This window comes from Erinaceus europaeus, chromosome X (genome assembly GCF_950295315.1).
Source record: "Erinaceus europaeus chromosome X, mEriEur2.1, whole genome shotgun sequence".
NCBI classification, from domain to species: Eukaryota; Metazoa; Chordata; class Mammalia; order Eulipotyphla; family Erinaceidae; genus Erinaceus; species Erinaceus europaeus.
Genome location: NC_080185.1, coordinates 2,480,225 through 2,504,577, shown reverse-complemented (window position 1 = coordinate 2,504,577; position 24,353 = coordinate 2,480,225). Strand labels below are relative to the sequence as shown.

Here is a 24,353-nt window from a genome sequence, read left to right as displayed (position 1 = left end):
ATAAGTGCGCTCAACCAGGTGCACCACCACCCGGCCCCAAGCACTTTCCATTCTTAATTGATTTCCCTGGATTTAGATTGCTCCAGCAATGTAGTTGTTAGGATCCATTAATAGTTCTGTATGAGCCACTTGTAACAAAGAATTTGACTTCGGAATATACATATCATGAGAAAAATTAACACTATTAATGTCTAAACATGATTCTGTTCAACACCAGACTTTAGGAGGCGAACAATTTATAAATAGTGGAAAACAGCATACATCATGTCTGATGTCCTTTACTTATATTAACAGTTGGTGTTAAATGGGAACTATCTATTGCAATTGGTAGATATAATCGATGTGCTTTGCAACACATTAACTTCAAAATGTTAGTCATTAATAATGACACTTTGTGACTGAATGATAGGATGACTTAGGGAAGTTCTAAATGTGGACAGAATGTTAATGCCAGAGGAGGACTGGAGACGGTGAATGGAGAAATACGTGCCATTATATTTTCAGATGTCTAAATTGGCCTCAGCAAGACATGTCTCTTTTTCTGGCAGATAGAGACCTATTTAGGAGAGGACAGGATCCTGTGTGTTCAATTCCCCCCGTTCTTTTATGTGCTGGGAATTCTGTTTTAAAGATAATTTTGTTGAAATATATTCTAATAATTCACTCTTACAAACTAAGGCGATTTAAGTAAACCAATAAAATGTATTTACATAAGTACCCTTTAAAGAATATCAGAATGGTGGATCGGGCAGTAGCTCAGCGGGTTAAGCGCATGTGGAACAAAGCGCAAGGAAAGGCATAAGGGTCCCGGTTCCAGACCCCGGCAGGAACTCCCCACCTGCAGGGGAGTCGCATCAAAGGCGTGAAGCAGATCTGCAGGTGTCTGTCTTTCTCTCCTCATCCCTGTCTTCCCCTCTTCTCTCCATTTCTCTGTCTGTCCTACCCAACAATGACAACATCAATAACAACAATAATATCTACAACAACAATACAAAAGAGGCAACAAAAGAATATCAGAATGAGGAGCTAGGAGGTGGTGCACCTGGTTAAGCAGTCACATTACCGTGCACAAGGACCTGGGCTCAAGCCCCTGGTCCCCACCTGCAGGAAGAAAGCTTCACTGGGGGTAAAGCAGTGCTGCGGGTATCTCTCTCCCTTTACCCTTCTATCTCCCACTCCATTCTCAATTTCTCTCCGTCTCTGTCCAATCGTAAAACAGTTGAAAAGACTTTAAACAAGGGATATCAGAATGATGCATCTACACGACAGTTGTCTAGAGTTGAGTCGAGGCAGACAGATGGAGCTGCAATGCTCCCGGACAACAGCCAGTTCTGAGCTGGTGTGAAGGTTTGATCAAGTGCCTGAGAAGATTTCCTTTATGGGTTGCCTCTGCATGTCAGCACTTGGGAGGAGTTTAGCCTTGTCTGGAACCTGGCCCTCATCCTTCCACCCCGCTGCTGCTGCTGCCAGGTCCTGCAGCTTTGGCCTGTGCGGTGCTCAGTTCAGGTCCTTCTGGGAAGCCCCCCCACCCCAGTGCTTACCACTGAGCTACCTCAAGGGGGGGGGTCTAACTTCTGTCCATAGCAAGACCCCTGGGTGGCTTCTCTCTCAGTTGTGTCTTCCCCCCACCTGTCCTCAGTGGTTCCTTTCTCAGAACCAGCTCAGCAGTGCTTCCGCTTCCTTGCTTTGGTTATGCGGCTCTGCTAGAATAACGCCATTGCCTTACTGCTTTGCCCTTGACCTCTGGGTGTCTTATGCTTTTGCCAGCCAACTCACAGCTACTCCTGTATTTCAGTACATGGACACAGCACCTCTCTCTTTTAAATTACAGAGTGTTTGAATGCTTTCTTTAAAAAGCTTTTAAAGCTTTATTTTTACTTTACACCCAGCTAGGCCAGCAAACATCCCCCCACCCCACCTTGGAGCCCCTGTTCCACACCCAGCACTCTGTGTTGTTTTCACTTCAGTGGCTCCTACTGATATTTTTGCTGTTGCTGTTGTTGTTGTTTTGGTTTGGTTTTTTTGCCTTCCTAGTTACTGCTGGGACTCCGTGCTGGCACTACAAATCCATGGCTCTTGGAGGCCAGTTTTTCCATTTTTTACAGGATAAAGCAGAGAGAACTGAGAGAGGAGGGGGAGATAGAGAGCGAGGCAGAGAAACACAGACACCAGCAGATCGGCTTCACCAGTTGCAATGCGACCTCACTGTGGGTGGGGAATCAGGCTCAAACAAGGATCCTTGTGCTGGTCCCTGAGCTTTCTACTATGTGCACTTAACCTGTTGTGCTACTGCCTGGCCCCCAAATGGTTTTTATCGTCACTGGAAAAGATACCATGAATTTATTTTTAGCACTTTCACAACACTTAAAGAATACTGTTTTTACTTTTGTGTGTGTGTGTGTGAAGGAATGTTCTTCCACTTCTGTTTTTTTATTTGATATATATATTTTTTCCCTTTTGTTGTCCTTGTTTTTTATTGTTATTGTAGTTGTTGTTATTGATATCGTCATTGTTAGATAGGACAGAGAGAAATGGAGAGAGGAGGGGAAGTCAGAGAGGGGGAGAGAATGATAGACACCTGCAGACCTGCCTCACCGCCTGTGAAGCGACTCCCCTGCAGGTGGGGAACTGGGGGCTTCAACCGGTATCCTTACGCGGGTCTTTGCAATTAGTGCAATGTGCACTTAACCTGCTGCGCTACCGTCCGACTCCCTGTTTTTTTTTTGTTGTTGTTGTTAAGAATATAGTAAATTTTGGAACTTATATCTGTTTTTCAGACTTACTAATCTACCTGCCAGATCATTTTATTCTGCCCAGTACAATCATGTTACACTGAATAATAGTCATAAAAGCTCCCTTTCACCTGCTGCCTACAAAGCTTAAGGAAAGTTTTTTTTTTTAGATTTAATTTATTTATTAATGAGGAAGATAGGAGGAGAGAGAGAGAACCAGACATCACTCTGTCACATGTGCTGCTGGGGATCAAAGTCAGGACCTCATGCCTGAGAGTCCAACGCTTTATCACTGCACCACCTCCCGGACCACTTAAGGAGAGTGTTTAAAGTACCCTCGGATATATATTTTGCTTCACATTGACCTAATTGTGTTGAGTAAAGTTCACTACTTTTGAATCTCAGTAAACAATACCAACAATAATTTGCTAAACACAGTGCTTACAATCTGTCTTAAAATGTGTCACTGTTAGAACGAATTCCTTGCCTGTGTGAGACCGTGGGTTCAATCTGGGCACCAAAGAAATGGGAGGGTAGTGTTCAGGTCTCTCTTATTAACCTTCTTTCAATAAAATGTAGAAACAAAGAAAAATATGTGATAAACTCCTCTTATTTGAGCATTTTGATGTCTGTGTCTTATTTTTATTTTATTTGGATGGATAGTAAATACTGGCTTTGTGCTAAGCAAGATTGCTACTTCTGCAATTTAAGTGCTCCTACTCACATGCACGATGTGAAGTAAGAAATGTTGGTTCATGACTGAGCTGGACTTTCTGTTCCAGACAATAGAGGACTTGGAGAAGAGGCAGGAAGTTTGTTTTATTGAACACGGTGAAGGGCAGCAAGTAGACAGAATAGAGGAGCGCAAGGACAGTGCTGTCACCCGAGCTGTAAGTAACGTGCATTTCAAGTGAGGGGCTGCTGTGTGTGTGTGTGTGTATGTGTGTGTGTGTGTGTGTGTGTGTGTGTGCGCGCGCACACGTGTGCATGTGTGTGTGACGGAGACTGAAGAGTGTGAGCGTTTTCTGGTGCCTTAATTGACCAGCATGGGCACGACAGCTACCTAACATGCAGATGTTTCACCTTCCATTTCCTGAAACAGCAAGAGCAAGAGCTGGGAATTATTCAGAAGTCTCTCAATTCCCTCTTGTTCTGATGACTTTGAAGAAGGCTCTGGCACTCCAGATATATGGTACACATAACGGCGTTAGATTAGCTTCACTCAAGGACATGCCTGTGGTTTATCAGTCCTAGTTGACACCAGTTTGTGCTGCTCATCATAGTTTGTTTGTTAGTAAGGGACCCTCTTCTTTCAATACTTCTGTAAGAACTGACCAGCTTATGACTCGCAGAAATACCCACGTTACGAAATGTAGACACCTTTCAGCCAGTTCCTGGTTCTATGACATTTGTACCTGACGTTGCCAATGAATGTCACCAATAAAGATGGTTAATTTAAAGTTTGGCCTCAGTGACTCTTGATCAGATGATGGAACAAGGTTTGGAGTCTGCGTTGTTCGGTGATGGGCTTAAAGTCTGTGTCATCTGTGCATCTTTTAACATTGGTTCACTGTGATCTGCAGCCAGTTACAAAGAAAAACGGTTTCAAAATCAAAACGACGTATTGCTTCGTAAAAATATTGAGAGGGGTTGAATATTGTTTTAATAGCCTGGACTTCTGAAACTAACTCAGAGCATAGAGATACCGAAAAGAATTTGATTCAGAGCACAGGAGGGATCAGCCTGTCCATTTTGTATTCTTTTCTGAGTCCTTGAAAGTGCTTTCATGTATCATTCCAAAATACTCCCATTTTGAGGCGAGGTGAGACTATCTTCTGTATTCTTGTTTAACTTTTTCACACGGCCATACATCCCTCCCCTTTTATTAAGCGGGTACACAGCTCCCTGAAAACAAACACGGCAGTGTGGCGTCTCTTTTTCCAGCTTTAGGAAGTTGTAGGGGAATACGTGAATTTTCCACCATTTGGACAAGACTTAGATTTTTCCATTTTCCGTTTCATTAGAGGACTTTCCTTCTAAGGCTAAACATACTCTTGATGTATTGTGCAAGAGAGAGATGTGGAGAGGGCAAAAGAGAGAGGAAAACTATTTCAGGGGTGTTTCTCCCATGTGGCCGGAGCACGACCATCCACACTGCATGGGAACACTCCTACAGAGCTGAGTGCAGATTATGGTTAGTGGGAAAAGGCTTTGGGTCTTATCTTCACTGCCTCCTCCCTTCATCGGTCACGCAAAATGTAAAAAAAAAATATCTCTCAGTTGTACAAAGATGAAACTTTGTCCTTTTACGACAGAATGGATGCAACTGAGGTGGATTGTACTTAGTGAAGTAAACAAAGAGACAAAAGGCAATGGCCAGACGGTCTCACTCCTGTTCAGTATAGATCACACACGAGGTTGCAAAAAGGTTAGAAAGTAGTAGCCAAACTATCTCAAAGACTTGGTATGAGCTGTGGTGGTTATTGGACAGGTGTGGTGGTCTTGAGGTTTCTGTGATAGGTACACTATAGAGCTGTACCTTACGGGGGCTAAGAAGTGGCTTGTCTGCTTCAGCACGTATGCTACCATGCTCAAGGATACGGGTTTGCGCCGCTCGTCCCCACCCTGAAGGAGAAAGCTTCACCATTGGTGCCGCAGTGCTGTGGGTGTTTCTCTCCCTCCCCTCTCTCAGTTTCTCCCTGTGCTATCCAACAAACAAAATAAAAAAAAACTTTCAAATATATAACTATAGCGTATAGTCCTTTAATCTTCTCAACCACTGTTGAGTCATTAGTAAAAATTAAGAAATGCATAAAAATAAAAAGGCTGGGGAGGCAGTATAACGGCTATGCAGATGATGACTTTCTTCTCTGTGGTTCTGAGCCCCCAAGTTTACACAAGGACTTTCTGTAGCCAGAGCTAATGAAAGCAGCACTTTGGTGGAAAGAAAAGAAGAGGAAGAAGGAGGAGGAGGAGGAGGAGGAGGAGGAGGAGGAGGAGGAGGAGGAGGAGGAGGAGGAGGAGATGGAAGGGAAGGGAAAATTGAAAAAGTTCAGAAATTTCTGCTGGAGAGGTGACCCTGCTTTATCTTGTGGATGAGGCCATGGGCCCGTTCACTGGAAATATAAGAAAAGAAAGCAGGAAGGGAAGAAGGGAGTCAGAAATGCGAATTCAGACTTCTCAAAAAGGCACTTCTGTGAGAAATTCGACTGCAGATGTCATGGGAAAAGATGAGTGCAACTCTGCTGTGCATTCACTGCCAGCCTGCCCGTGCGCCCCCAGTGACGGGTGCAGTGGGCTCCCCTGCCACCTGGGTGAGGGCCATTCCAGAGCTGTGAACCTGACAGCTGCAGGCCATGATGTGTTGAGTACGTGAGCATGACACTGCTTGGGATTTCAGGCACAACCCATCAGTGGGGTGGCTAGGATGAAGATCAGGACAGCAGCTGAGGGAGGGGTCACCTCAGTCAGATCTGGCCCCCACTCACCCGAGGCCACGCCCCTAGAGGGGGCATCGTGCCAGAGGACTTGGGTGAGGGGAGAGGTCATAGCATTTTGGAATGGCTCCCGTAGATACCCAGTTAATTCAGATATACTCAGACCCACACACTGTCAGGAGCGCAAAGACAGGGACCTCTGAAGGACGCATCTAAAGAACCACCCGGGAGGTCACTCACTCCATCTATTGCCGGGATTCCCGCAATGCCCCACCTGCATCTGAGAACAGCTCTGCAGACCGTGTCAGGAACGGCGCTGGCGGTTCAGCCACCCACCCAAGGATGAGAGCAGAGGCACTGGTGACAGGCTGGGCTTGCCCACCAGGGCCCACCATTCAGGGAGAGAGCCAGCCTAGGACAAATGCAGAGGCCCCTGAACAGGAGCTCAGGCATGAAGGGAGCCCAGAGTCCACACAGCCGGCCTCAGATCCAGCTCCACAGCCCCAATGTGCGTCTGCTCCAGAGAAGGGAGAGTTGCTGTCCCAGGCACCCTGGGCCTCTCCTCAGTGGGGCAAAGAGGACAACCCAGAGGGTTCCGGCACTTCACTCATTCACACACACACACACACACACACAGGCACATGCACACGCACAGGCACAGGCACAGGCACAGGAAGGTAGGGAAAGAGAAGCCCTGGGCTCTGGTATCACACACAGTGCCTGGGGCTGAGCCGGCGCAGTGCCTCCTCCACACAGCGTAGAAGCCAACCACTGCCTGGGCTCAAGGTTGGCCTCACTTTAGGTTTATCCTTGGAGAAGAGGAGTAGAAGCAGGGATGGATGGACTGAAGGAAGGATGGACAGATGATGGACTGAAGGATGGGTGGATGGAAGGATGGAGTTGGTGGAATGATACATGTATGCATGTATGTATGGATGGATAGATGGATGGATGGATGAATGTATGGACAGACTACAGATGGATAGATGGTGCATGGAACAAAGGATGGGGATGTATGTATATCTAGACTGAAGGATATATGAAGGAAGGATGGATGGATGGATGGAAGGATGGAGAGGGACGGATGGCTGGACAGATGATTCCATGGAAGCATTGGAAAGCAGAAGCTACACCCCTACTCCCCCATGTGAGACACTGAGGGCAAGCGCCCTGTGATGAGTGCCCCCTGAGGCCCCTGAGAATGAAAACACTCAACGTCCTGTTCAGCCTTTCCTGTTTATTTTCACACCCCAAGGTTTCCGGATGAATGCATGGGGGTCATACAGCTTCTCCAAGCAACAGCATCAGCTCAGCAAAATTAGGTACAACAACAACTACAACAGCAACAGCAACAGAAGCTTGTCTCCATGAGAGGAACAACTGGGGGAGGGGGATGTACTCTAAGGACGGCTGTGCCAGTGCCTTGCACCACAGCAAGGGGCGCTGGAAGAGGGTGGGCCCCCCAGGTCTCAGGTCCCAAGTCCTGGGGACCCTGTCCGTGGCCCAGAAGCACAGGCCAGTCTCTGTGCCCGTGGGAAGAGGTGTCAGCATCAATCTGTGCCCAAGCAGGGGAGAGGGGGACAAAGAAGGAGCAATGGCAGGGGCTGGGCGGCCATCCACGATCCAGCGTGGACAGAGTTCCTGTCACAGAGAGGAGGCGCTCACCTCGCAGGCAGTCCACCCGGCTACCAGGACCTACATTCTCCCAGCTACAGCAACCCTTTGTCCTGGGGTCCAGTCCTTAGTCCTGATTCCAGGAGAGGGAGATTGTGGGTTCTGGGGGACAATGGAGGCAGGCTCAAGGCTGCCACACTGAAGCACAAACAGAAAACTACATTCTGTAAGCCTGTGGTGAACATATGCACAGGGTGGGGGTATCTGGCCAGGGCTGGGGGACCCAGTGAGCAAGGATACCTTGGGGAGGCTGCGAGAGCCAATGAGCAAGGCCACTATGGGGGACTGGAAGAGCCCTGTGAGCAGGGGCTCTGTGGGAGGCTGGGAGACCCCTGTGAGCAGGGGCTCTGTGGGAGGCTGGGAGACCCCTGTGAGCAGGGGCTCTGTGGAAGGCTGGGAGACCCCTGTGAGACCCTGGGGGGACTGGGAGACCTCTGTGAGCAGGGGCTCTGTGGGAGACTGGGAGACCCCTGTGAGCAGGGGTTCTGTGGGAGGCTGGGAGACCCCTGTGAGCAGGGACTCTGTGGAAGGCTGGGAGACCCCTGTGAGACCCTGGGGAGACTGGGAGACCTCTGTGAGTAGGGGTTCTGTGGGAGGCTGGGAGACCCCTGTGAGCAGGGGCTCTGTGGAAGGCTGGGAGACCCCTGTGAGACCCTGGGGAGACTGGGAGACCTCTGTGAGCAGGGGCTCTGTGGGAGGCTGGGAGACCCCTGTGAGCAGGGCCACTATGGGGAGGCTGGGAGACCCCTGTGAGCAGGGCCACTATGGGGAGACTGGGAGACCCCTGTGAGCAGGGGCTCTGTGGGAGGCTGGGAGACCCCTGTGAGCAGGGGCTCTGTGGGAGGCTGGGAGACCCCTGTGAGCAGGGGCTCTGTGGGAGGCTGGGAGACCCCTGTGAGCAGGGGCTCTGTGGGAGGCTGGGAGACCCCTGTGAGCAGGGCCACTATGGGGAGACTGGGAGACCCCTGTGAGCAGGGGCTCTGTGGGAGGCTGGGAGACCCCTGTGAGCAGGGGCTCTGTGGGAGGCTGGGAGACCCCTGTGAGCAGGGGCTCTGTGGGAGGCTGGGAGACCCCTGTGAACAGGGCCACTATGGGGAGACTGGGAGACCCCTGTGAGCAGGGGCTCTGTGGGAGGCTGGGAGACCCCTGTGAGCAGGGACTCTGTGGGAGGCTGGGAAACCCCTGTGAGCAGGGCCACTATGGGGAGACTGGGAGACCCCTGTGAGCAGGGGCTCTGTGGGAGGCTGGGAGACCCCTGTGAGCAGGGGCTCTGTGGGAGGCTGGAAGACCCCTGTGAGCAGGGACTCTGTGGGAAGCTGGGAGACCCTTGTGAGCCCCTGGGGAGACTGGAAGAGCCCTGTGAGCAGGGGCTCTGTGGGAGGCTGGCAGACCCCTGTGAGCAAGGCCACTATGGGGAGACTGGGAGACCCCTGTGAACAGGGGCTCTGTGGGAGGCTGGGAGACCCCTGTGAGCAGGGGCTCTGTGGGAGGCTGGGAGACCCCTGTGAGCAGGGCCACTATGGGGAGGCTGGAAGACCCCTGTGAGCAGTGGTTCTGTGGGAGGCTGGGAGACCACTGTGAGCAGGGACACTGTGGGAAGCTGGGAGACCCCTGTGAGCAGGGCCACTATGGGGAGACTGGGAGACCCCTGTGAGCAGGGGCCCTGTGGGAGGCTGGGAGACCCCTGTGAGCAGGGCCACTATGGGGAGACTGGGAGACCCCTGTGAGCAGGGGCTCTGTGGGAGGCTGGGAGAGCCCTGTGAGCAGGGGCTCTGTGGGAGGCTGGGAGACCCCTGTGAGCAGGGCCACTATGGGGAGACTGGGAGACCCCTGTGAGCAGGACCACTATGGGGAGCCTGGAAGACCCCTGTGAGCAGTGGTTCTGTGGGAGGCTGGGAGACCACTGTGAGCAGGGACTCTGTGGGAAGCTGGGAGACCCCTGTGAGCAGGGCCACTATGGGGAGACTGGGAGACCCCTGTGAGCAGGGGCTCTGTGGGAGGCTGGGAGACCCCTGTGTGCAGGGGCTCTGTGGGAGGCTGGGAGACCCCTGTGAGCAGGACCACTATGGGGAGGCTGGAAGACCCCTGTGAGCAGTGGTTCTGTGGGAGGCTGGGAGACCCCTGTGAGCAGGGACTCTGTGGGAGGCTGGGAGACCCCTGTGAGCAGGGCCACTATGGGGAGACTGGGAGACCCCTGTGAGCAGGGGCTCTGTGGGAGGCTGGGAGACCCCTGTGAACAGGGACTCTGTGGGAGGCTGGGAGACCCCTGTGAGCAGGGCCACTATGGGGAGACTGGGAGACCCCTGTGAGCAGGGGCTCTGTGGGAGGCTGGGAGACCCCTGTGAGCAGGGGCTCTGTGGGAAGCTGGGAGACCCTTGTGAGCCCCTGGGGAGACTGGAAGAGCCCTGTGAGCAGGGGCTCTGTGGGAGGCTGGGAGACCCCTGTGAGCAGGGACTCTGTGGGAAGCTGGGAGACCCTTGTGAGCCCCTGGGGAGACTGGAAGAGCCCTGTGAGCAGGGGCTCTGTGGGAGGCTGGCAGACCCCTGTGAGCAGGGCCACTATGGGGAGACTGGGAGACCCCTGTGAACAGGGGCTCTGTGGGAGGCTGGGAGACCCCTGTGAGCAGGGGCTCTGTGTGAGGCTGGGAGACCCCTGTGAGCAGGGCCACTATGGGGAGGCTGGAAGACCCCTGTGAGCAGTGGTTCTGTGGGAGGCTGGGAGACCCCTGTGTGCAGGGGCTCTGTGGGAGGCTGGGAGACCCCTGTGAGCAGGACCACTATGGGGAGGCTGGAAGACCCCTGTGAGCAGTGGTTCTGTGGGAGGCTGGGAGACCACTGTGAGCAGGGACTCTGTGGGAAGCTGGGAGACCCCTGTGAGCAGGGCCACTATGGGGTGACTGGGAGACCCCTGTGAGCAGGGCTTCTGTGGGAGGCTGGGAGACCCCTGTGAGCAGGGCCACTATGGGGAGACTGGGAGACCCCTGTGAGCAGGGGCTCTGTGGGAGGCTGGGAGAGCCCTGTGAGCAGGGGCTCTGTGGGAGGCTGGGAGAGCCCTGTGAGCAAGGTCACTTTGGAAGGCTGTGAGACCCCTGTGATCAGGGTCACTGTAGGTACACTAGGAATCCCCTGTGAGCAGGGCCACTGTCGGGAGCCAGGAAGACCCCTGCGAGCAGGGGCACTGTGGGGAGGCTGGGAGACTACTGTGAACAAGGGCTGTGGGCAGACTCTGAGAGCAGAAGCAGAAGACAGGGGCTGAGGGGTGGGTATGAAGGCAGATGTTCACTGCAGGGACTGAGGGTGTGGAGTGAGAGCAGAGGCTGAGGGCATAGCATGAGGATGTGGAATGAGGACAGAGATTGAGGGCAGAGGCTGGGGGCTTTGGCCCTTAGGGCTTTGGCCGCGGCCCAGCCCGTCCATTTCATCACTAGCGCCTGCCCCCGCGGGCTGCCCTCTTGCGCACCATCCTGAGGATTTCCCGGTCGAAGAGCTCCTTCTCGCGGTAGTGCACGGGCGGGCCCTGCAGGTACTTGGCCTGGGCGGCCTCGTAGTCGAGACCCTCGAGGGCGGCCAGGCCACAGATGATGGCCTCGGGCAGCAGCACCTCCACCACGAAGCTGACGGGGTCGTTGCGCACACGGGTGATGTGTCTGAGGTCCAGGCCGTGGGCCAGGGCGCGCAGGTGGGCCACCAGGGTGTCGGTCTGGTCCTCGTCCTCCAGGTAGGTCTCCACGCAGGCCACGCGCCTGCCCCCGCGCTTGAAGGCCTCGAGCCAGCGCGAGGGCCGGCGGCCCTGCACCACGGCCAGCAGGTGCGGGTCTGCGCCGCGCTCCTTGACGATGAAGTCCACCAGCTTCTGGTTGGCCCTGTCGCGAGCGGCTCGCGTGCGGTCTGGCAGCAGCTTCCTGGCGGGGCGCGGCCTGCGGCGGCGACCCTGCCCCTGCCCCTGCCGCTGTCCTTGCGGCTGCTCTTCCTCTGAGGACGAGGAGCACTCCAGCGTGGCATAGTCGACCCTGGGGAAGGCCATGGGCGGCTGGGCCTGGTCCAGGATCCTGCGCAGCGGGAGGCTGGCATCGGTAGCCCAATAAGCCAGCAGCGGCCCGGCGAAGGCACCGCTGGCCTGGGCCTCCCTGTGCTGCGCCACCAGCGCCAGGCACCAGCCCAGGCCCTGGGGAAAGCGGCGGGCGGCCTGTGCTCGCAGCCGGGACTCCTCTCTGCAGTGCAGGGCTTTGAGCCTGCGCAGGGCCACGGGGATGCCGCGCCTCTCGGGCCTCATGGCGCCCTCCAGCAGCAGCACGCGGGCCCGCCGGCCCTCCTGGCTCACTCTCTGCACCACGGCCGGCCAGTAGGGCAGGTCCTGGCCCTTGAACCACACCACTGACCCGCATCTGATGGGCTCGGCCTGGCCAGCGAGGGCAGTGCCCTGGGCCCGGCTCCGGCTGCTGCAAGGCTCCTCCTGTTGGCAGTTGGGGTGGTCTCTGCCTGCAGGCTGAGAGGCTCCTGGCTGGGGGCACGCTGGGGAGCCCTGCTTCCTTTTCCTGCCCCCCAGGCTGGAGGCGGCTGGGCCCCGGCCAGGCTCAGGAGATGAGCCAGCTTCTGCCTGCGCCCCAGCGCCTGGTCTGGGGGCTGCACTTGCCGAGGCACCTTCCAGGCCATCCTCGCTGGATGAGGTGGAACTCTGAGGAAACAGCGCCCAAGGGCGGGTACGGGTACGGGTACGGGCAGCGCGGGCCCGGCGCCTCGGGCCCTGGGGAGTGGCGTGGCTGGGGCCGGGGGCCTCAGAGGGCAGCTCACCCATCTGCTGGGCCTGGCCTCTGCCCCTCCTCGGGGACCTGGCTCCTTTGCCCACCTTTCTCTTCCTCCTCCTCTTGTTGACGCTGCTGCCACCTCCCTCCTCTGGGGTCGCAGTGCCCCCTGCCTCTGCAGGGTCGGGTCTTGACTGGGGCTCTGGCCCTGTGCCAGGACTCTGCAGCGATTCCCCGCGGTGCTTGGAGGGCCTCTGCCCAGCGCGTGCCCCGGCTCCCTTCGGAGCTCCAGGCCTCTGTGCAGGCGGATCCTGGGGGCCCAGCTGAGCCTTAGGCCTGGGTCCAGTCTGATCCTGGGAGCCCATCTGGACCCCAGGCCTTGGTGCTGTCTGATCTCGGGGTTCCTTCTCTGCTCCAGGCCTTGGTCCTGTCTGATCTCCGGGTTCCATCTGAGACTCATGCCCACTGTCATATGCCTCTCGGGGTTCATTCGGAGCCCCAGGTCTTTCTTCTGACTCATCCCTGGGTCCCATCACAGACACCAGTCTTCCCCGAGATGGACCTCCCAGTCTGCCCTGAGCCCCAGGCCTTGGCCTAGACTGCTGCTCAGGACCCCACTTTGGCCCTCCTGTCTCAGCAGAGGGCAGTCGGTGACCCTTGTCAGCCTGAAGTGTTTGCCCAGATGGTTTGTCTTGTCCCCTCTGAGATCTGGGCCTGGGCCCCACCTGCTCTGCAGGTCCTTCCTGAGCGGGCCCCGTGGTCTCAGTGGGGCCTGGGTACCCTGCTCTGCCTCCTTGCCTTCTCTCCTTCAGGATGTCCAGCGCCTCCCTGAGAGCCCTCCTGTGGGTCTCTCGCTGCCTGTGGGGGATGCCTCTCTGGCTCTTGGAGTTCAGCCAGTAGGTGATGGACTCAGTGTAGGACTCGGTCAGGGCCTTGACGTCCGTGTCTCTCACTGTGACCCTGTTCCCGGCAGCCAGGATCTGCAGCTCCAGGTCTGCCGGTCCTCTGGCCGCGCCTTCCTGGGAGGGCCCGGGGCTCGACAGCACCCTGGCCGGCCACAGCTGGCCTTTCCAGAGGCAGAGGACGTGCTGGGCAGCCAAGGCGGCTGCTGGTGGTGTGATGGTCTCCTTCTCTTTGCCCGAGGCAGCTGGGCTGGGGCAAGGCCTCTCTGTACCCCTTTCTTCAGGGATGACCCCAGGGTGCGGCCTGTGTGGCCCAGCCTCATCCACTTGCACCTCCTGGGCCTCCAGGGACCCAGGACTCGACTGGCGATCCTGTAGGAGGCTGGAACAGGGGAGCAGAGGGGCGATGGTCACACCCTGCTGGGGGGGGGGGCTGCTGGTCAGGAGGAGGGTAGTGTGAGGTGGTCAGTGCTCAGGGCCGGAGCTGGGGCAGGGGACGCAGCCTGTGCCCCTCAGGCACGCACACCCCATGGCCAAGGAACCTGGGGTTCAGCGGGGAGGGCTTACCTGGCGCCGCTGGGTCCTGGGCACTGTGTCTCTGATGCTTGGACGCCTCGCTCCTCATGCTCCGGCTGCTGTTCCGCACCCCCGGGGCCCTGCCCTGGGGTACTGCTGGGAACGGCCTTCCGGGGACCCTGGGGCATCCTGAGCACACACCGGGCCCTGGGCCGTTTCGCGGGAATCCTGGGAACGCATGGGCAGAGAGAGGGCATGTGTACTTCTGCATGCGGGGCACCTGCCCTCTGGCCCCCAGTGAGCACAGGGCAGCTCCAGTGTGGACTCCAGGCTGGACCTCTGCTGGCTGGCCCTGCTCTCCCCTCTCCCCCTCCCATCTCCCTACAGCTGCTGCTTTGAGGCAACAAGGCTGGGATAGCAGCAGTGTGTGTGTGTGTGTGTGTGTGTGTGTGTGTGTGTTTCCTTTAGCCTGTCTTTCTTTTCAAGTAGGTGTATCTGTGTATTTGTTTGTGTCTCTGTTTTTTGGTCTCTGTGTGCCTGTGTTTTTGTATCTGTGTGTCTCTATGAATGTGTCTATGTGTATATCTGTTGTTGTGTCTGTGTGTGTATTTGTGTCTGTATCTTTGTGTCTGAGTGTATCTGTCTCTCTTTGTGTTTATCTGTGTTTGTGTGTCTGTCCATGAATGTGTCTTTGTGTGTGTGTTTCTGTGTGTGTGTGTGTGTCTGTGTTTGTGTGTGTGTGTGTGTGTGTGTGTGTGTGTGTGAGAGAGAGAGAGAGAGAGAGAGAGAGAGAGAGAGAGAGACTGCAGGAATAACCCCAGGGGCTTCTGGGCCTGCAGCAGAATACCTCTTTGTGGTATAGAGCACGAGTGGGTTTTGTGAGTGACCAGGCCCACAAGGCACACGGTGCCCTCTCTGTGGGTGGCTGAGTGGGGTACCCACACTCACACGCACACGACACCTGGGACCCCTGCCTTCACGGGGACAGGGCCACCTCCCAGTCAGGCAGTGGGTCTCTCTGTGCAATGGGGCTTCCTTGGCACTTGTGGCTTCATGAAACACGATTCCCAATGGGGACCCGTGACAGGAAGGGGCATGTGTGGTGGTCCGCTCCCCCAGAACCCTCAACCCAGGCTCGGGTCCTGGACGGCAGGCCCGTATCAGAGGGCCCAGCACTGGTTGTCCTGGGGCATGAAGATTCCTCCACACTGCTGCCCCTGCTTTAGGCCCCCAGCGGACAGCTCTCAAGGCTGAGGTGTCATGTGAGCACGGGAACAGGAGGAGATGGTGACTCACCACCGCAGTGTCCCTGCAGCAGGACCTGCCAGCCCCGCACACAAACACAGTGCCCACCTCCAACCTGCCCCCCCAGCCTGAGGCTCCTCGCAGCCCAGTGCTCATGGCAGACACACCGGATACACACAGGATACATGGCCTCACATACACACCACGGAGACACAGGCTCACAGACACAAACACACAGACATGGGGTCAAACAGACTCATATCTACTCTTAGGGACTCACACAGACAGACTCACAGATACATGCACACACACACACACACACACACACACACATACAGATACAGGTGCTTACAAGAATCATAGACAGAAACACAGGCTCTCACACATACACACAGACATCACACACTGTCTCACACACACAGACACAAACTGACAGACACACACATATGGATACACTGACTCACACTCACACACAGGTTCAGACACATAAACTGCCTCATACCCACACAGGCTCTCCCTCTCTCTCTCTCTCTCTCTCTCTCTCTCTCACATACACACACACACACACACACACACACTCAGTCCACGCACACACAGAATCACACCCACACTCAGACTCACACTCTCATAGGCTCATGCAGAGACAGACTTACACATACACACACAGAATCACACACCCACACAGACTCAACCCGTTCACACAGACACACACACAAAACCACATGTAAAGCCAGTGTGCTCACTATTGCTATGCTGACACACACACAGTGTCCCCTCATATCCCTGCTGAACCTCCTGCTGTCAATATTCTCCTATGATCTCTCTCTCTGTCTGTCTCTCCCTACTTCCTTCCCTCCCTGCCCCCTTCTCTAGCTTACCCTGTCCCTACGAATTCACACACACACACACACACACACACACACACACACAAACACACACACACACCTGGAAGAGACAGTGAGAGAGAGGCCACCAGCATGCCTGGACTGGGGTGCACGACAGAGCCACGCAGGTGAGGATCACCAGACCTGCTCTGAGCTCCCAGAAGTAGCTCTCTCAACAACACCGAGAAAGCTGAGGCAGGCTCTGGATTGCAAGGGAGAGAACACTGAGCCTCCATATTCCGGCCTCCAGGAGGCCCTGGGCTACGTCTGGTCCCCACACTCACAGTGAGGGTGTGTGCTAGGCAGAGACAGACAGGGTAGACCGGTGATGCCCCTTTCCCACACTGGGGATGCTGCCCTCACGTCCAGCACACTGCTCAGTTCCTCCCACCCCAGAGAGCTGGGCAGCACCCAGGGGCCCAGGCTGTGCAGGGAGCACTGGAGTGCACACAGAGCAGCAGGGGTGACAGTCACAGGTGGAGGGAGAAGCGATGACGTGGCCCCCACCCCCCATGCTTCACGCATGACAGCTCCCCCAGGCTGTCCTCAGTGTTTCTTTCCTCAATTGGCTTTTGCTCACTTCCACTTGCTCTTCCACTGAGAAGAACGTGGTAACGATGAGCTTTCATTGCGGAAATGAACACTCAGGCTTTGGGGAAAGAATCCCTTTTGGCAGCGCTGACTTTCTTGTGAGAGAGAGAGAGAGAGAGAGAGAGAGGGGGGGGGGGGGAGGGGGGGGAGAGAGAGAGAGAGGGAGAATAAGCAAGACCAAAGAGAAGAGAGACACAAGTGCAGTGCTCCACATAAATGGAGCTTCCCTGGAGCTGTCCCGAGGACCCTGCAGGGCCCCAGCGTCCATGGAGCCCCCCACGCCGAGCTGTCCCTGGTGCTCCCGAGGACAATGCAGTGCTCCACCATCTGTGAAGCCACAGTTCTGCCCTTTCCCGTGATGCCACAGCACCTGTCTATTCCTGTGAATTCACACACCCCATGTCCCTGTCATTACGAAGTCACAGTCACAGCCCCTGTCCCTGTCTCAGTGAGCACACAGGCCCTCTCCCAGTTCCAGGGGAACCTTACTTACTGTACCTGTTCCTGCGGAGGACAGAGTCTTCTCTCTGCTCTATGAAGTCACATGTCACTCTCTGTCTTGATGAAACATGACCCCTGTTCAGATCTTATGAAACCTCAAGTCCCTGGTCTCTTTACCCACGAAAACACAAGTTCCTGCCCCTGTCCCTATGAAGACTCACACCACTGTCCCCTTTCCTGTGAAACCACAGTCCCTGTTCTGCTGCTATGAAGCCACAAGTCACAAGTCCCAGGAAATATCAGAGGGAGGCACAGTCCTTTGTCCCCTTCCGGGTCCCTGCTCACCTGTGGGAGTCCTCTGCACCCTCACTGCCCAAGGCGCAGGGCACAGAGGGAAGCCGGGTCTGAGCACTGGGGGTGCCACCTACCTGGGACGTGTGCAACAGGAGCAAAGGCTGTGGCTCCCCTGCTGGAAGCTGCTCCTCTGATCCTCTCACAGTCTGAGGCGTCCTCCCACTCAGTAGCGTGTCCTGTCCAGCTCTGCCGCTCCTGGATCTGGTCACAGAGGGCAGTGCACTGTCACAGGCCCAGCCCCGAGCAGGGCAGCCAGAGGGGAGAGGGGCCCCACGCTCAAGGCCGTAGCCACCCCCTGCGGGCTCAGGGTGCCCTGAGGACATTAGCCGACTCTCTTGAGTGGGTGCTGGTGCCCGGGCCAGGGGCTGGCTGAGTGCCAGGCCCAGTGCCCGGCTGCCTCAGGCTCATCTGCCTCCAGCCTCCACACAGCGCTTCTCTGCCTCCAACTGCCTGGCCTCACTGCCCGTGGGGTGCAGGTGCCGGGGCCCCGCTGGCTGAAGGGTCCTGGGTGCAGGCGCCCTGAGAAGGATGGGGCCCTCTGCTGGAAGGAGCCAGGGACAGGACTTCCACAGGTGTCACCCGTAGCTCTAAGGGGCTGAGGCGGCCGCTGGCCCCTGCCACGCAGACCCCAGAGCAGCCGCTGTCCCTAGTCACTCGGGTGACCAGGCTGCGCGCCCCATTGCCGGCCTGCGCGGGAAGCACAGACACACAGTCACAGTCACTCACAGGACAGTGGGAGCCTGGTCCACTGTTTCTAGTAACTCCAGCTCCGGTGTCTGTCTGCGAGGGTGCCTGGCAAAAGGCTCTGCTGCCAGCAGAAGGCTGCCCCTGTCACCATGGAAACCAGCATGTCATCAAAACGCTCTCCCCTGGAGCCTGGACCCAGTGCTGCATCATCAGATGTCAGAGCTGGGCTCCTTGTCACTCAGCCACACGCCCTGCTAGTGAGCATGAATGAAAGTGCGCGCGTGAATGAAAGAAGTGGGAGTTCCCTTCTCACTTACCAGGGACTAAGCTCTGGCGCCCTGGAGTCTCAGGGTGGACTGGAGGGGAAAAGAGAGGGTGGCCAGGGTCCTTGGCGTGGGGGCCAGCTGAGCACTCCCCTCTAGCACCAGCCCTTCAGCCAGGTACCTGTGTCCCCTGGGTCGGGTGCCTGTCCTCTCCGCCCATCTGCATGCAGCAAGACTGAGCCAGGCCTGGGCACCTGAACGCAGGCTCCTTGCTCAGGCTGGCATCCTCCAAACCCTGGCTCTGTGATTGACAGCTGGGCATTGGAGGTGAGGTGTGGCTGGATAGCAGGGACTGGACACAGGCTTCAGCCTCACCGTGGGCAGACTCTCAGGGCACTGAGCCCCCAATGCCCATGAGGACACCCAGATGCCAAGATTGGGTGCCAGGATGCTGCTCATGCACTTACTGCCCTCTCTCCTCCCTGGGCGCCGCTGCCCCTAGTGAAGTCCATCAGTTGTGGGGGAGTCTCGCAGGGTCTCAGTCGTCAGGCTGACTGCAGAGTGGGTGCTGGTGCCAGTCTCGGCTTCTTGCCTCTGAGCTCCCCATCTCTGTAATGCCAGCACCACACTGAGCTGAAGTCCACCCCCCCCCAACCTGAGGTGGTGTTGGCTGATGTGTGGGGCAGTGGAGCCAGACTCTTCTCTCCTGGGGTAACCAACAGTTCGGGAAAGCCCCCGTCTCTCACTCCCCGGGCACTGGCCAGGACCCACAGCCTGGTGGGGACCCTGCCACAGGCAGCCCCACTCACTTATAGAATGCAGATGGTTCTGTCACACCATGCTGTCTGCAGCCAAGCCAAGGGGCTCTGAGTGGAGAGGGCAGGGGTGCCCACACCCACCACCTCCCAGCTGGTGCATCTCTTCAGATCAGAGACTCTGAAAGGTGTCAATTTCAGCCTCAGTTTCCCTATCGTCAGCTGTGTGACTTTTCCATTGAGTCCTAAAGTCCTTCTCCTGCCTCCCTGTGCTCGAGGGGTGAGGCTGAGGCCAGGGAGGACACACGGGGTCGCACACCAGGGAATGCCAATCCCTGCTCCACTGACCAGCATCGCTTCCCTTCAAATACAGAGTCATTTCCTCAGGGAGGACATCCTTCCAGCTGATGGGTTTCGTTTATTGCTAATTCTCTGAATAAACTAACAGATTCTTGGGCTTTCTTCAGAAACGGCAGGCAGGTCTTTGTTGCCGCTGTCAGCTGTGTCTTAAGGGTTGTGTCACTGAGCTAGACTTTACCCACCATGTGTGAGGTGTTCTCAGCCAGTGCAGTATCGGGACATCACATCCATTCTCACTGTTGGGGACCAAGCATCTTCATGGCTGTGGTGCCCTATGGGACAGAAGTCCTTGTGGGAGTTCTATTTCCATGAAGGAGTCACTCTTCATTTCCAGTGCCCACCACCTATGATCTCCAGTGACCCTTGTGTCTATAGAAGGTCTTCTGTCTTGAGCCTGAACAGATCATGTGGCCAGGGCTGAGTGGGCTTCATCCCTTGCTGGGGTGGTTCAAAGTTCACCCTCACTGTAGCCCCTATCTCTGCACCGTGTCCATCTGTGAACATCCACCTGCTGGCTTTCTGTTTGCCCGGTAACTTATGGAAAGGACCCCTGGATTGTCGTTAGTGCTGCCATGTGCACCTAGTTATGAATGCCTGCTTTTCATTTTTGATTATTCCTTGAAGTGAGATCAACACATCAACTTCTCATTACTTGTGAAAGTCTGTTGTACTACCAGTCTACTTCCAAGACACTCTACTATTTTATATCCCCACCAGCCTTGTAGAGGATTCCCAATTTCTCCTCACTCTCATGAATTGCTATTCTTCTCTTTCCTAAGTTTGAGACTTCTTTATTACTGTTAACAGCTATTGTCTTTGTTTTGATTTCCATTTCTAGTGACAAATGCTGTTGAACATATAGCCATATGATTTTTTTTTCATTTTTTATTAATGTTTCTCCCCCAGAGTAGTGTTCATCTCTAGAGTTCTATTTTATGGTGGTGTAAGGGATTGAACCTGGTACTTTGGAACCTTAGGCAGCCTTAGGCACCTTAAGCACCTAAGCATTAGCCTTAGAGTTTCTTTGCATAACCATTATGCTATCTAACCCCCTTTCATTTTATTAACCTTTGGATGAATATTCTCAGATAATTTACTTGGTCATTTTTTTTCTTGTCATTGTCCTGTTACTAGCATTTTACTGTCTGAATAAGGTACTCTCGTCAGATACATGGCTTACTAGTGTTTTCTCCCACTTTGCAGACTGTCTTCACACTCCCCTCATACTATTGTTTAATTCAAGTGGGACTTTGGCTTTAAGCATGGTCAATCTGTCCACTCTTGCCCTCAGTTGCTTATCCTTTTGTTCTAATAGATCAGAAATTGTGCTCAGGAATGCGCATTTCTAGGTTTTGTTTGAAGACCTTGGTGATATTATCTCTTATTTGTGTTATGTAGGTTTTGTGGATCTTTTTTTTTTTTTTTTGATTTTTCCAAATTCACTCACCTGCATGTGGAGATATAATAGCTTTTCTTGACGTAATATGAAGAGACAATGGCAGTCATATTGTATGGTCATCTTAAACCATCACTCCCCAAATGCATTGGGGTGCTTGAATAAGGCAATAAATTGTTGAGCATCACAATAAATAGAATTAATTGTGAAATTGTCAAGTGTTGGCTGAGCCTTAAATTAATACTGGAACTAGGCAATCTGAAAATGTGATCAAAGTAAATAGAATAGTCATGTGTCTCTAAACCATAATACAAGAAGCAAAATTGTCATTAATAATAGTAAGTTAAGGCAGGTCAAACATAAGGAAATCTATATACATATATAGTTTAATCATTATTCTTATTTAACCAATGCATTGTTCTGCTCTGGTTTATGGTGGTGCCAGGAATTTAACTTAGGACCTTGGAGCCTCAGCCATGAAAATCATCTGCATAACCATTACGCTATCTCCCAGGCCCATGACTATATTTTCAAACAATATAAGAACAAGAACTTGAGTACAGAGGAAATGAGAAGACTTAATGGGAATACACACCCCCCATTAGAAATCGTGCAACATGTCTGTGTAGTGAAGTGTGAACTTTATACTATTTGTAAATCCATTATTTATAGAAAGGATTTTATTTATTAGTGAAAGAGAAGCAGAGCATCACTTTGGCACCTGTGATGTGGTGGATGGGATCTCAGGGCCTCATGCATGAGACTCCAATAATTTATGGTAACTCAGGTCAGGTGATTCACGCAGCAGGTGTGGCCTCAGTGCCCTGTCTTCCATCTTCTTGCTGGTGTGCAGAGTTCTGGTATTTTCCTGGCAAGCCAGGAGGACATTTGCAGGAGGCTAACAGTATGCCACCAACCATGAGGTTGGTGAAGTTGAGCTGACAGTGCCCCTGCCAGGCAGGTGCTCCTGACCAGTGAACTCTGGGCTCCAACCTCAGTAAGCTTCAGAGTGACCCAAGGACCAGTTAAAAATGCAGATTCATTCCTAGGGCCAAGGGAAATGGTTGAGTAAGAAGAGTATCTTCACCAGTGAGGCAGGCTGAGAGTTCTGTCTCCAGCACTCCACATACCTGAGTGGTGAGTGATCTGGTGTAATCCTCAAATTGTTGAGCAACATAGGAAGTAACTTGGGTCTGTGTAGGGGGAATGTCAGTTCATCAGAGAGGTCCATGGTTGGTGGGCTGTGTGCAAGCAGAGGGAGGAAAGGCCCCACCCAGGAGGTGACAGGCCAGGGACGGGCATCTCCATCCTCAGACAGGGTGGTGTCAGCTCCTGTCCCCCAGCTGCTGTCCTGGCGTGGGCCTGCAGCAGGAGGACAGGAGAACTGCAGGAACAGACACCCGCAGGGCTGCAACATACATGCGCACCTCGCCTGGAGGCAGGGCCTCACCCATCACGCAGGCGTGAGGCTGGCCAATCGCCATCAAGCAGGCGTGAGGCTGGCCAACCGCCATCAAGCAGGCGTGAGGCTGGCCAATCGCCATCAAGCAGGTGTGAGGCTGGCTAACCGCCATCACACAGGCGTGAGGCTGGCCAACCGCCATCACGCAGGCACGAGGCTGGCCAATCGGCCAGTCGGCGTGGGTTCCGCTCAGTGGGAGTCGTGGGATTCGAGGCGTCGCCTGCCGTGCTGGTGCTCAGAGAGGCCTACTCTTGGTAGGAGGGCCTCATGGCAGGCCGAGGGCCGAGGATGGCGTGGGGGCCACACAGCTGGGCTGGAGGGCCGGAAGGGACGGGGCGGGGGCTCAGCGGGCTCCGCGGAACTTGTGGTGTCCTCAGGCCAGTGGGGGGCGCGATGGGGCGGCGCTGGGCCCAGAGAGGCTGTGGGGACCGGCAGGGAGGGAGGGGGAGGGCAGCCAGGGCCTGCGGCGACTAGGGGAGCAGCCGGGGGCCGCGGGGTCTGAGAGACCACTCAAGCCAGTCAGGGGTTTGGGGTGACTTGGGCACCCACCGCGAGGCCCCGGGGTATCTTGGAGGCGAGCAGAGTGGCCTGGGGTGACTTGGGGACCAGCGGGGGGCTGGGGTGACTTAGGGACCAGTTTCCGGGACCCTGGGGTGTCTTGGGGACCACTCGCGAGGCCCCGGGGTATCTTGGGGCCCAACCAGAGGGTCCGGGGAGTCCTGGGGACCGGCCAGGATGTCCGGGGTGTTGGCGGGCCTGGCCGGGGAGCGGGGGCAGGGGATCTTGGGGACAGTCCGCGGTACGCGCGCGGCATCTTGGGAACCAGCCGAGGGGCCTGGCTTTGCTTTGGGGACCATCCCTGGCTGCTAGGGACAGTCCCCGACGACCTCTGATCCTGGGCCTTGTCTCCAGGCTTCCCTGTACCCTCCCGCCAAACGGGCCCCACCCAGCGCAGGGCCTGCCAGGAGGGGAGAACCCCGGCTGCCAGGGTCCGGATGCCCCCGGGGAGGGACTGGCGTGCCGTGGTCCCATCACCCGCGACCCCTGGGCACCGAGCGGCAGCACCCGTGTCGCCGAGCCCTGGGGGCCAGGTTGTGGCAGAGGCAGCCACCCCCGTGTTCCTGGGCAGCTGGGGTCCTTGCTCCGCGGTGCAGGGCTGGGGCGTGGGGGGAGCCAGTGTCACCTTGGCCCCGCCCGTCACCCGCGTGGAGACCAAGGACACGTGGCTGCTGGCCTGCCCCCAGGCCCACCCTGCCCGCTGACCCTCCAGCCCACCCTGCCCGCTGACCACCCAGCCCACCCTGCCCGCTGACCCCCCAGCCCACCCTGCCCGCTGACCCCCCAGCCCACCCTGCCCGCTGACCACCCAGCCCGCACTGCCCACTGCCCACCCTGCCCACTGACCCATTTGCCCATCCTACCTGCTGACCACCTTGCTTACTCCGTCCTCTGCCCACCCTGTCGGATGACCGCCCTGCGCAAACCTGCCCACTGCCCACCCTGCCCACCCTGCCTGCTCACCAACTTGCCCACCCTGCCCGCTGACCACCCTGCCGCCTGCCCAACATGCCCGCTGTTCACCTAGCCCGCTCTGCCCACTGCCCACCCTGCCCATCTTGCCTGCTGCCCATCCTTCCCACTGACCACCTTGCCCACTCTGCCCTCTGACCACCTTGCTCATCCTGCTTGCTGCCCGCCCTGTCCACCCTGCCTGCTGCCAGATGTGCCCACCCTGCCCACTGACCACTCTGCCCACTGACCACCTTGCGTACCCTGCCTGCTGCCCACCCTGCCCGCTGACCACCTTGCCCACCCCGCCGTTGCCCTCTCTGAAGTTGCCCACCCTGCCCACTGACCCTGACTCCTGTGTTCTCCCCTGCGCAGGCAGGGTCTGCACTCTGGACGCACCTGAC

The 24,353-nt window shown here is 55.9% G+C and overlaps 2 protein-coding genes and 1 long non-coding RNA gene across 4 annotated transcripts; all 3 read right to left on the bottom strand.

Moving 5' to 3' along the window:
• Nucleotides 1-9,292: 9,292 nt before the first annotated feature.
• LOC132535904 (uncharacterized) lies at nt 9,293-9,860 on the bottom strand. 2 transcript variants are annotated; one of them, XR_009547622.1, is made up of 3 exons: nt 9,799-9,860; nt 9,471-9,651; nt 9,293-9,360 (listed from the first exon to the last, which is right to left on the bottom strand). It is a non-coding gene; the product is annotated as an uncharacterized LOC132535904 (long non-coding RNA). The 2 variants fall into 2 exon arrangements; XR_009547621.1 differs by having other exon boundaries at nt 9,299-9,360; nt 9,544-9,651.
• Nucleotides 9,861-10,405: 545 nt separating this feature from the next.
• On the bottom strand, nt 10,406-13,292 carry LOC132535901 (PWWP domain-containing DNA repair factor 4-like). Its single transcript, XM_060183431.1, has 2 exons — nt 10,803-13,292; nt 10,406-10,474 (listed from the first exon to the last, which is right to left on the bottom strand). The coding sequence occupies exon 1, from the start codon at nt 13,115-13,117 to the stop codon at nt 11,267-11,269; it is 1,851 nt and encodes a 616-aa protein (XP_060039414.1). The 5' UTR covers nt 13,118-13,292; the 3' UTR covers nt 10,406-10,474; nt 10,803-11,266.
• LOC132535911 (uncharacterized) lies at nt 13,191-22,582 on the bottom strand. Its single transcript, XM_060183448.1, has 8 exons — nt 22,406-22,582; nt 22,109-22,171; nt 18,649-18,768; nt 18,097-18,204; nt 17,509-17,591; nt 14,054-14,230; nt 13,383-13,868; nt 13,191-13,212 (listed from the first exon to the last, which is right to left on the bottom strand). The coding sequence occupies exons 1-8, from the start codon at nt 22,580-22,582 to the stop codon at nt 13,191-13,193; spliced, it is 1,236 nt and encodes a 411-aa protein (XP_060039431.1).
• Between the last annotated feature and the right edge of the window lie 1,771 nt (nt 22,583-24,353).